Raw genomic sequence first — 12,500 nt, 5'->3', positions numbered from 1 at the left:
ACACACACACACACACAAGCCAAACAACCAAAACTGTCAGTGTTTGACACAAATGTCACTTAATCTTACATACAGCCCACCGTATGTGATGTGACGTGATACATTGTTATTCATTTGGACCTGATTCCAGCGAATGTATGCCTCCTCATCAACCCCTCTCTCCGCGCGCGAACCCACACACATGCGCGCGCGCGCACGCACAGAGAGAAAGAGAGAGAGAGAGAGAGGGAGAGACAGACAGACACACAGACAGACACACAGACAGATAGAGAGACAGACACAGAGACAGAGAGGGACAGAGCGAGAGAGCGAGAGAGAGAGACGGATTCAAGATTCAAGATGGTTTATTCATGTATAGGCCTAGGCCCCTTATGAAGGGGAATGTGAACATTATTTTACAAACAATACATCACGACACTGTGAGCATCAATAAACACAGTCAAACAAAAATATACCAGCATTACAGTTCAATGTGTAGGACAATAAAAGAAAAAAAACAACAAAACAAACAAACAAAAGAATACATACAGCATTTTCACGAAGTAGCCATTTCTCTGAATTTGAAAGCTTTGTATAGAAATAGTGAAAATTTGCGAACAACTTCAGGGGAAGTAGATGACATCAATAAGTTCAATTTAAACAACGTAGGTTTACTATAATATTTAGGCTGAATAAACTCCTCTCGAATGTTCCTTAAAACTGGACAGCAAAGAACAAAGTGTATCTCATTTTCTTGTGATTCCTTACATAATGGACAGGTCAGATCACTGTCGTTACATGTTCTGTATCTGTAATGATGGACCGCTAATTCTGTAATGCCGAATCTAAATCTTGTTGTCATATATTTTAAATGTCTATCCATATTCAACACTAAGTAAGGTTTCAGATCAGACACACTGCAAAAATTCTTATAGAAACTAAATCTTTCACTATTCTGAATATGATCAGACCACTTCTGCCATCTACAATCAATTAGACGTTGTCGAAACACACCGATAAACGCCAAGAGAGACGGAGAGAGACAGAGAGGGATAGAGAGAGACAGAAAGACAGAGAGGGAGACAGATAGAGAGACAGACACAGAAACAGACACAGAGACAGACACAGAGACGGAGAGAGACAGAGAGGGACAGAATTTGGACCTGATTCCAGCGAAAGACAGAGAGGGAGACAGACAGACAGGTAGAGAGACAGAGAAAGAGACAGAGAGAGAGACACAGAGAGAGACACAGAGAGAGAGACACAGAGAGAGACAGAGAGGGACAGAAAGACAGAGGGAGACAGACAGAGAGAGAGAGAGAGAGAGAGAGAGAGAGAGAGAGAGAGAGAGAGAGAGAGAAGGAAAGAGAGAGAGAGAGAGAGACAGAGAGATGAAGAAACAGACAGGCAGAGCAGAGAGTTCCCGCGTGCTCACCTCCAAGTGGCAGCGACTTGCAGCAGCAGCGAGAGAGAAACCTGGGAGAGCAGCTTTGGCTTCAGCTGCTTTTATCCACGACACAGCAGTGTAGACATCAGGCAGGGACCTCCTCCATCAATTAGTGACCTGTCAGCTTCCGTTAATTACGACCTTTTTAGACAGTCAGTCAGGTATCAGCAAGCCTCTGGCTGTTCGGACGAGGAGACAGGGTAGGGGTGGAGGTGTGGGGAGGGGATGGGGAATTAACATGTTCACCAAACCTTGTTTAGGCAGGCGCCGTGGCAGAGGAGGTAAGGCGTTGGACGTGTGAGCCGGTGGTCAGAGTTTTGTCCCCTGTTTCTGCGTGGTGTTGTCGTCCTCGGGAAAGGCGAATAACTCAGATTTTTCTCACTGCGCCCACATGCTTGCTTGGGGGGGTAAAACAGCGGAAGGGGATGGTTGCCCTCCTGCCTTCCAGTGCCGAGCCCTGCACACAGTGGATATTCACTCACTGCCCCGGTCACAGTAAAAGGCAATGGAGCCTTTATCCTTTCAACCACCGATCCTTTTTATACGGGGGGAAAATGATCTAATATGTGTCCTCCCTCCCTCCCCCCCCCCACCTCCTCCGCCCGACCATCCCATACGTACACCGTTGTCTCTTCCCCACCCCCTCCTCCGCCACTAACCCCCTCCCCCCAAAAAAACCCAAAACAAAACAAAAACAAAAACAACCCCCCCAAAAACACACTTTAAAAACAACACCATCTGGATATGTTTCTGTATTGTGGGGTGGGGGTGGAGGGTACAGGGTAGAGAGATCTGTTAATTGTGTTCTGACAGAAGCGGCTGATTCGGATATCGACGAAATAGAACGGAGATGAATATTTCAATTATCCATTCATATATTTTTTGTTTACTGATCAATTCATTTATTTATCTATTTTTCTATTCGTTTAGTTGTTTGTTTCTTGGTTTGTTTCCTTGCTTGCCTATTCTACGGTGTCCAGTTATCTGAGAGTCTTGTTGGTAGCAGAAAAACACAGCTTGACAGTGAGTTTCAGTTTCAGTAGCTTAAGGAGGCGTCACTGCGTTCGGACAAATCCATATACGCTACACCACATCTGCCAAGCAGATGCCTGACCAGCAGCGTAACCCAACGCGCTTAGTCAGGCCTTGAGGGGAAAAAAAAAAGAAAAAAAAAGGTGAATAAATAATAGATAAGCTTACACAAATAAATAAATAAATAATAACTATAATGTAAAAAAAAAAGAAAAAAAAAAGAAGAAAAAAAAGGTGAATAAATAATAGATAAGCTTACACAAATAAATAAATAATAATTATAATGTAAAAAAAACAAAAAAAAAAAAAACAAAAAAAACAACAACGAAAGAGACGAAAGAGAAAGAGAAGTGTAACGAAAGAGAAGTGAAACAGTTGAAGATGTACAGAAAACGATCATCTAAAAGATACCACCATTCCAGCACACGCTGTGAGCGATATTTGCGTACTTTAAAAACCGTAAATCTACCTCGTGTCTCGACGAAAGGAGTCAGTCAACAGTCCACACTGTTTATTTCGTATTCTTAATTAGTGGGTCTTTGCCGTCTCTTAAATCCCTACCAGGTGTTCTTGAATTCTGTGAAGGGCTCGTAGGAGTGGTAATTTAGTTTACGGCTTGCTCGAACAAGAAAAGAAAAGAAAAAAAAAACCCCCAGAATTCGCGAAAATTGATGCAGTGGCCACCACCCCTTTAAATGGATTTGGACTGGGGTTTCTGTGTTATACTGCGCGACTTTGTTGATTGTTTCTTTCTTTATGTGTTCATTGGCAATGTGCACCCCCACCCCCCCGCCCCCGCCACCCGCCCTCCATCCCCTCATGACGTTAGCTCGCATGAGCGCATGCGCGTGTGCGAGCGCACATACGTTATATACGCACACATGTTATACAAAAGCACGCACACAAGAGCACACAAGAGAACGCGCACACACACACACACACACACACACACACACACACACTTTCACACGTTCCCGTACGTGCACACACACACACACGCGCGCGCGCGCAGACACATACCCCCCTCCCCCACCACACACACACAGACACGACAAACACAGACACAGACACAGACACAGAGACTCACACAGAGACTCACACAGAGACACACAGTCACAGACAGACACGCACACACACACACACACACACACACACACGCGAAAGAGAGGGAGAGAGAGAGACAGACGGAGCTCATAAAGTGTGGGTGGGACCTTGGGGGACATGATCGGAGAGGGTTGGACAGTTAAAGGGGGGGTTGCAGGAGGGGGTGTGGGTGGGGGTGGGGGTGCTGAGGACGCCTAAAAAAAAGAGTGGACAACTTCTCTACAGGTATATCTTATGAACTGTAACTACTATTCATCGGTGAAGTTCGGGAAGATTCGGAGAGGTTCGAGCATTTTGAGGAGTTTTGGAGGGGAAGTTTCTGAGAAGATAGGAACGAAAGGGGAGTGTGGTGGGGGGGGGGGGGACATAATGGAGGAGGTGGGAAGGTGAGGAAGTTCAGTTCAGATCCCTATGACGTCAGTGAAGAGGTGGTTTAGTGGAAGGGGCACCTGTGTTGACATCACGAGCACACTGACTTCAGTGTCGTTCTCGAACTGGGACTTTTCCCTCGTTCCGTTCAATCTTGGGTGAATGTCGGTGTGGGTGTTAGACTTTTGACCGAAGCCTCTTCTTCTTCTTCTTGAACTTGTTCTTGTTTTTCTTGAACCTGTTATTGTTTTTCTTGTTTTTGTTGTCGTTGTTGTTGTTCTTCATCTTCTTCTTGAACCTGTTATTGTTTTTCTTAAACCTGTTATTGTTGTTGGTTGTTGTTGTTGTTTTTTTTCTTCTTGAACTTGTTCTTGTTTTTCTTGTTCTTTTTTTCCAGTTATTGGTCTTGATCTTGTTGTTTTTGTTTTTGTTCGTGGTTTTCGTGTTCTTATTCTTGTTCTTTTTTTTTTCGCAGTTATTGGTCTTGTTCTTCTTGTTCTTCTACAGCAACAACAATAATTACTACTACTACTACTACTACTACTACTACTACTACTACAACTACTCCTCCTCCTCCTCCTCTTACGCCGCGGCTTACACTTTGAGATTCCCCCTCCAGAAGATATGGTTGGTCTTCAGAAGCATGTTGTTCATGTTTTTGTTCGTGGTTTTCGTGTTCTTATTCTTGTTCTTTTTCCCCCAGTTATTGGTCTTGTTCTTCTTGTTCTTCTGCAGCAACAACAATAATTACTTCTACTACTACTACTACTACTACTACTACTACTACTACTACTACTACTACTACTCCTCCTCTTACGCCGCTTATACTTTGAGATTCCCCCTCCAGAAGGTATGGTTGGTCTTCAGAAGCATGTCCTCAGGCCCTTGCAGCTTGCCTTTCAGGGTGGTGGATGTCAGGCCATATCTCCCCCTCCCTCCTCCCTCAGATCTCTGAGGTCCCTGTATGTGGTCCTGGGGAACGTATTCAGTGGTGTGTTCTGGTCTGTTACACGAGGGAACGACACGACGCAGGCAAACATTTGTGCATGCGATTGTTTGGGTTTCCCGTGTCCTGCCCGCAGGCGAAATATGGGGACCTGCTCTGGTTGCGTTTAGAGTCGAGCATTTGGACGAAACAGTTCTACAAAGAAAAAAAGCACACAGTCACAAAAAACCAACAACAACAACAACAAAAACACACGAACATCTGCTTTGGGAAGAGAGAGAGAGAGAGAGAGAGAGAGAGAGAGGCTGTGGCTGTGTCTGTGGCTGTGTCTGTGTGTGCATGCGCGCGTGTGCGTCCATCTGTCTCTCTGCACCCCTTCTCTCTCCCTCTTTCCTCTCACTTCAAAGCCTCGAAGGTAAGAGACAGAATGGGCTTATTACTGCATGTGCTTGGTTTTTTCTTAGGTGAATATTTAAGCCTAGTTATGTCTACTGTGATTACAGCATGTGTCTCGTTTGTTGTGTGATTATCTTCTAAGTTGACAATTAAGCATTTTGTGTCTACTGCGATTATTACACATGCTTGACTGCGATCATTGTACGTGTGGTCTACTTTTTGTGAACAGTTCAGCATGTTATGTCTGTTGTAATTGTGGGCGTGTGTCAACTTGATTATTGTATGCTGTGCGGTTTACTGCAAAGTGAACATTTGATGTCAAGAATGTACACACACACACTAAATGATCGTGGTTTTCGTGTAAGCTGTCGTGTGTGTGTGTTTTTTTACATCACACATTATTCTTTCTCTCGTCGGAGATGACAAAAAGGACCGTGTGTTGGTTTCATCCTGGTCGGACGGTCAGGGCCGCTCTACCAGTGTGCATGCCAGTGAACTGTAACTCGCACCAACCCCCATCCCTGCAAACACCCATCGCCTCTACGCCCCCGTGCCCGTTATGCCCCGTGCCTCCAAGCTACCCACACCCCCACCCACACCCCCACACCCCCACCCACACCCCCACCTCCACTTCGGCTCTTTGATAACACCGTCGCAACACTCGATCACGTGTTTGTACAGGTGTTGTCTGTTTCCTTAACACTACTGGGAAAACTGTCAGTGTCGTACAGTGACTCACAAGTACTCGCGCGCGCGCACACACACACACACACACATGTACTCAAGCAAGCACGCGCAAAAAAAAAAAGAAAAAGAAAGAACAACACATGCATACACAGATATGCATCCCTTCTCTCTCGCTTTCTCACTGTCACACACATATACGCGCGCGCGCGCGCACTCATTACCTCGCACTCTCTCTGACTCTGTCTGTCTGTCCGTCCGTCTCTTTCTTTTTTTTTTGGTCAAACACACACACACACACTCACACACACACACACACACACACACACACACACACACACACACACACACGAAACGCACTTGCACAGACATGTACACACACCCAAGCACTCTCTCTCTCTCTTACTTTTTCTCTGTTTCTCTTTCTCTCGCTGTCTCTGACACACACACACACACACACACACACACACACACACACACACGCACGCACGCACACACGCACGCACACACGCACACACACACACACACACACAGAGTGACACACACACACACACACACACACACACACACACACAGTGACACACACACACTCTCTCTCTCTCTCTCCCTCCCTTTCTTTCTCTCTGTCACACACACACACACACACACACACACACACACACACACACACACACACACACACACACACACACACACACACATCCTTGCCGCAGCATCCCCACCCCCACCTCCATCCTCGAGCCCTTCCAAACAAACATCTCACTCCATACGCACTCATTCGCACTTCCTCACCTCATACCCAGCCCCCACCCCCTCCCCACCACCATCCACCCACCAAATTGAAATAAAAAGCACCTGTATAGAAAATTACGTGCACTCAACAAAGAGTTGGGTCAACAACAACAACAACAACAAAAATTATATTAACTTTGAAAAGAAAGATGATTGTATTTATCTAGTGTTGCGATCTTTTAGTCTTGTTGCGTAGTTTTAGTCATCCTCGAAACACACTCAGAGCACTTGAATTATCTAGCTGGTTGGCTGGCTAAGTGGTAGAGAATGATTGCTTACGGGTGATAAACGAATTTAGATGAAGGTGGAGATTGTCATGTTATGGTTATGGCCCCCAGCCTTGCGCTGTATACCGGAGGGGAAAAAAAAGGAGAAGAAAAAGAAGAAAAGAAGTGCTGTTTACCTTTCTCTCTCTCGAAAATAAGAATATGAATAATGATAATAATAATAAGAAGAAGAAGAAGAAGGAGAAGAAGAAGAAGAAGAAGAAGAAGAAGAAGACAAAGTAATAATAATAATAATGATGATGATGATGATGATGGTGATGATGACGACTATAATAGCGGCAACAATCAAAACAATAAACATAAAAGCAACATTAACACCAGAATGATGATCATAGTAATGAGAATAATGACCATTAGTGCGACGACAACAGCGAAACAAGAACTAAAACAAGAACAGTAATAATAACAACAACAACAACAACAACAGCAGCAGCAGCAGGAGGAGCAGCAGCGGCAGCAACATTAACAACATCAACGCATTGTAAAACCGTAATGAAATTTGTTGTTTGTTTGGTGGTTAGAAATAATAAGTTGCGTAAAAATCAAAGGTACCTTAAGATGAAGCTAAAACAATGTTTCGAGTCTTAGACTCTTTGTCAAGTCATAGTTGGTGGTTGGTGTGTTTTTTTTTCCTTCTTTTTCCTTCATCTCTCTTCTTTCTTTCTTTATCTTCTCATTTATCATTTTTCGTTTTTTTCTGTTGTTTCAGGAGCACAGCAAATGACACCACCCACGGGCAGAATCAGCAGCGTGACAAAAATCACACTGAGTGGGGGGTGGCTCCTTAATGGAACCAGCCGACCGTCGCCATCCTGTTCGTCCTCTCTCAGCCAATCACAGAGCAGCTTTTCCCCCTTAACTCCCTACGTCATTAGAGAACAAGATGGTAGCTCGCAACACTTTTAAACAAACACATCCGTTAGACCCCTCCATCCCCCCACCCTCCCCCTGAACTAAAAAGCGTGGGAGAGTGAAATCCTCCCCCTTGGGGTATATGGGGGATTGGGGGGGTGGGGTAGGGGATGAGGGATGGGAGGAGTGTTTTCATTGCATCCGCATCAGCGTGTATAAAAATCACCCAGAATTTCATCGTCTGCATCGTCACTTCGAGCAGCAGAGAAGATTATCGTCTGGTTTATTTGCTTCACTTTGTTATTTCCTGGATTCATCCGTAGGGAGAAAATTCAAGGTGAGATAAGCGTAGCGGACATGTGGACGAGTTAAGTTTTCTTCATTTCTAAGGAATAGGAGAAAGGCAGGTCTAGAGGAACTAAGGGTCAGGGTTTTCTGCGCTGAGCTGACGTTGGTTATGTTGGAGGCAAATTGCACTGGCTCTTAGTGCTGCAGCCTTGGGGGAATAGTTGGCCTTTGAGAACCATCCCAACGCCGACTGTCCTAAAACCCTCTTGGCCGAGAGAGTGGGGGATGCAACTTGGGCAAGACACTCTCAACTATAATCCAACTCTAGCCCTGATAGTCAGGACAGCAGCTGCCTCCTCTGTTGTTCTGATGGCCATAGTCAGACACGACTGACTATCATACCAAGGCTTTCACACACATCGTACTTACAGACATGGTGGGGGACTCTGATCAACAGTTCTTCTGTGCGGCGTCACGTGATTCTTCACAGAGCTAAGGGAGAAGAAGAAAAAACAGACGACTTCGACGAAGAAGAAGAATGAATATTGGGGGTGGATGGGTTGGTAGGGATGCACAGGTCATTGCTGGTTGTATTTCAGATGTACAAGTCATTGCTGGCTCTATTTATGATGCACAAGTCATTGCTGGTAGTGTTTCAGATGCACAGGTCATTGCCGGTTGTATTTCAGATGTACAAGTCATTGCTGGTTGTGTTTCAGATGCACAAGTCATTGCTGGTTGTGGTTCAGATGCACAGGTCATTGCCGGTTCTGTTTCAGATGTACAAGTCATTGCTGGCTCTATTTATGATGCACAAGTCATTGCTGGTTCTGTTTCTAATTGCTGGTTCTGTTTCTAACGCACAGGAAATTGCTGAATCTGTTTCTCGTGCACAAGTCATTGCTGGTTCTGTTTCTAACGCACAGGAAATTGCTGAATCTGTTTCTCGTGCACAAGTCATTGCTGGTTCTGTTTCTGATTCACAAGTCATTGCTGGTTCTGTTTCTAATTGCTGGTTCTATTTCCGATGCAGAATTGATTGCTGGTTCAATTTCTGATGCAGAAGTCTTTGCTAGTTCTGTTTCTGATGCAGAAGTGATTGCTGGTTCTGTTTCCAATTGTTGGTTCTATTTCTGAGGCACAGGTAATCGCTGGTTGTGTTTCCAATGCATAAGTCTTTGCTGCTTGTGTTTCAGATGCGCAGGTCATTACTGGTAGTATTTCAGATCCCCAGGTCATTACTGGTTGTGTTTCAGATGCACAGGTCATTACTGGGTGTGTTTCAGATGCACAGGTCTTTACTGGTTGTGTTTCAGATGCACAGGTCATTACTGGTTGTGTTTCAGTTGCACAGGTCATTACTGGTTGTGTTTCAGTTGCACAGGTCATTACTGGTTGTGTTTCAGATCCCCAGGTCATTACTGGTTGATGCACAGGTCTTTACTGGTTGATGCACAGGTCATTGCCAGGTCTGTTTCAGATGTACAAGTGAATGCTGATTCTGTTTCAGATGCACAAGACATTGCTGGTTCTGTTGCTGCTGAGTGCAGTGTTTGTGGCCACCTCGGACGCACGCTGGTTCCGCAAATTTGTGGACAAAGTGAAAAAGGTTGTGACGGTAAGCTCTACATTGGCCTGTCTGTCTCTGTGTATGGTCTGTCTATCTGTCTGTCTGTATGTCCGTCTCCTCTTCTCTTTACGAGTTTATGTGCTGTAGTGTTAGAGAGTGAGTGTGTGTTTGTGTGTGTGTGTGTGTGTGTGTGTGTGTGTGTGTGTGTGTGTGTGTGTGTGTGTGTGTGTGTGTGTGTGTGTGTGTGGATGGGGTGGGTTGGTGAAGGGGGGTGCTTTATGTCCGACTGACGTGTTATTTGTAATAAAAGTCGCTTTGGGAGGTTTGAAAACGTTACATAAATGTACTATCATTGTTGTTGTTGTTGGTGGTGGTGGTGGTGTTTTCGTTATCATCACCATTATCACAATCATCATCACCATCCTCCTCCTCCTCCTCCTCTTCATCATCATCATCATCACATGTTATCGTCTTGTGCGGCCCAGCGTCCAACATCAGATCCATTCCCATCGTCGCCGTCATCTCATCGTCACGTCTCACCATCATTCACACACTAAACACACTCTCTTGCGGGTGGGGGGGTGGCACCCTTTTGCAGAAAGTCAGGGACTTCGTGAGGAAGCATCACCCTTTGATCAGAGTCCTGGGAAAGCGCAGTGCCGACAACCCACCAGGGACTGACGGAGCGGAGGGACTGGGCGATGGCACCGAGGAGATGAGTTGTGAAACACTGGGCTTCACTGCTGGTATGTCTCTCGACGAAGAGGCAGAGCAAGATATCTTCGAAATGGCGGACGGTAAGTGCGGAAACTGAGGGAAGGACGGAGGGAGGGAGAGAGAAGCCAGTGTGTGTGTGAATGGGGTGGGTGGGTGGGTTGGTGTGTGTGTTTGTGTGTGTGTGTGTGTGTGTGTGTGATGTGTGTGTGTTGTGTGTGTGTGTGATGTGTGTGATGTGTGTGTGTGATGTGTGTGTGTGTGATGTGTGCGTGTGTGTGTGATGTGTGTGTGTTGTGTGTGTGTGTGTGTGTGTGTGATGTGCGTGTGTGTGTGAAGTTGGGGTATGTATGTATGTATGTATGTGTGAGGTGGTGGTGGGTAAGGGGAGAGAGAGACAGAGAGAGAGAGAGAGAGAGAGAGAGAGAGAGAGAGAGAGTGTATGTGTGGGGTTGGGGGGCGTGGGGGGTGGTTGGGGAGTCAACGTGGAAATGTACGGTGTACAGAGGTGTTTCTTCTTCTTTTTCTTTCCGCTACACGAGCAACATCGACCTGCCTATGACTCTGTCGAGGTGTGATGCATGCTGAGTATTTCCGTGTCTCCATAACCCACCGAACACTGACATGGATTACAGGATCATTAACGTGCGTAGTTGATCCTCTGCGTGCATATACATGAAGGAGGTTCAGGCACTAGCAGGTCTGCACATTATGTTGAACTGAGAGATCGGAAAAATCTCCATCCTTTACCCACCGGGCGCCGTTACCGAGATTCGAACCCAGGCCCCTCAGCCCCGTGTTTGTGTGCATCTGGGTATTTGTCAGTCTGTCTGTGTGTGCACATTTATGCGGAAACTGAGGGAAGGACGGAGGGAGAGAGAAGCCAGTGTGTGTGTATGGGGTGGGTGGGGTGGGGGTTGTGTGTGTGTGTGTGTGTGTGTGTGTGTGTGTGATGTGTGTGTGATGTTGTGTGTGTGTGATGTGTGTGTGTGTGTGTGTGTGTGTGTGTGTGTGTGTGTGTGTGTGTGTGTGATGTGTGACCATTCGTCAACAGTGTTTGACTTGTCCGTACTGGTGTCAACAGGTGATGGTGACGGCTGCCTGAGCCCAGAGGAGGCCAGGGAGTATGGAGAAATCATCGGTACGTCGTTCTGTAGCTGTAGCTGTTTCCTCTTCACTTTGCTGTTCTTCTTGTCCTGACTGTTCTTGTTCTCGTTCTTCTCTTTTCTTTGTGTGTGTGTGTGTGTGCGCGCGCGCGCTCTCTTGTGTGCTCTTGTGTGCGTGGTATTTGTATTTGTATTTGTATTTCTTTTTATCACAACAGATTTCTCTGTGTGAAATTCGGGCTGCTCTCCCCAGGGAGAGCGCGTCGCTACACTACAGCGCCACCCATTTTTTTTTTTTTTTTTTTTTGTATTTTTTTCCTGCGTGCAGTTTTATTTGTTTTTCCTATCGCAGTGAATTTTTCTACAGAATTTTGCCAGGAACAACTCTGTTGTTGCCGTGGGTTCTTTTACGTGCGCTAAGTGCATGCTGCACACGGGACCTCGGTTTATCGTCTCATCCGAATGACTAGCGTCCAGACCACCACTCAAGGTCTAGTGGAGGGGGAGAAAATAACGGCGGCTGAGCCGTGATTCGAACCAGCGCGCTCAGATTCTCTCGCTCCCTAGGCGGACGCGTTACCTCTAGGCCACCACTCCACAGTAGTGGTTGTTGTAGTAATAGTAGTAGTTGTTGTTGTTGTTGTAGTAATAGTAGTAGTTATTGTCGTTGCTGCTGCTACTGCTACTGCAGTTGTTATTGTTTATTCTCTTTATTGTTGTTGTTGTTGTTGTGGTGGTTGTTGTGGTTATTTTAGTAATAGTAGTTGTTGTCGTTGTTGTAGTAATTGTAGTAGCTATTGTCGTTGCTGCTGCTACTGCTACTGCAGTTGTTGTTATTGTTTATTCTCTTTATTGTTGTTGTTGTTGTTGTGGTTATTGTAGTAATAGTAGTTGTTGTTGTCGTTGTTGTAGTAATAGTAGTAGTTGTTGTCGT

The 12,500-nt window shown here is 45.6% G+C and overlaps 2 protein-coding genes across 2 annotated transcripts in view; one reads left to right on the top strand and one right to left on the bottom strand.

Annotated features, from left to right (window-relative positions):
* Window positions 1–1,746, bottom strand: part of LOC143301430 (uncharacterized) — a 14,299-nt gene extending 12,553 nt beyond the window's left edge. The window contains exon 1 of the mRNA XM_076615719.1: window positions 1,415–1,746. The gene's annotated coding sequence lies outside the window, so the exon portion shown is untranslated. The remainder of the gene's footprint in view (window positions 1–1,414) is intronic.
* Window positions 1,747–8,137: 6,391 nt separating this feature from the next.
* The window catches only part of LOC143301485 (uncharacterized), a 6,309-nt gene continuing 1,946 nt past the window's right edge, over window positions 8,138–12,500 (top strand). The window contains exons 1-4 of the mRNA XM_076615801.1: window positions 8,138–8,225; window positions 9,687–9,794; window positions 10,345–10,543; window positions 11,545–11,601. Coding sequence (XP_076471916.1) covers window positions 9,687–9,794; window positions 10,345–10,543; window positions 11,545–11,601 — 364 coding nt within the window. The 5' untranslated portion in view covers window positions 8,138–8,225. The remainder of the gene's footprint in view (window positions 8,226–9,686; window positions 9,795–10,344; window positions 10,544–11,544; window positions 11,602–12,500) is intronic.

Source organism: Babylonia areolata, chromosome 27 (genome assembly GCF_041734735.1).
Source record: "Babylonia areolata isolate BAREFJ2019XMU chromosome 27, ASM4173473v1, whole genome shotgun sequence".
Classification (NCBI taxonomy): Eukaryota; Metazoa; Mollusca; class Gastropoda; order Neogastropoda; family Buccinidae; genus Babylonia; species Babylonia areolata.
This window is presented reverse-complemented; position numbering and strand designations above follow the sequence as displayed.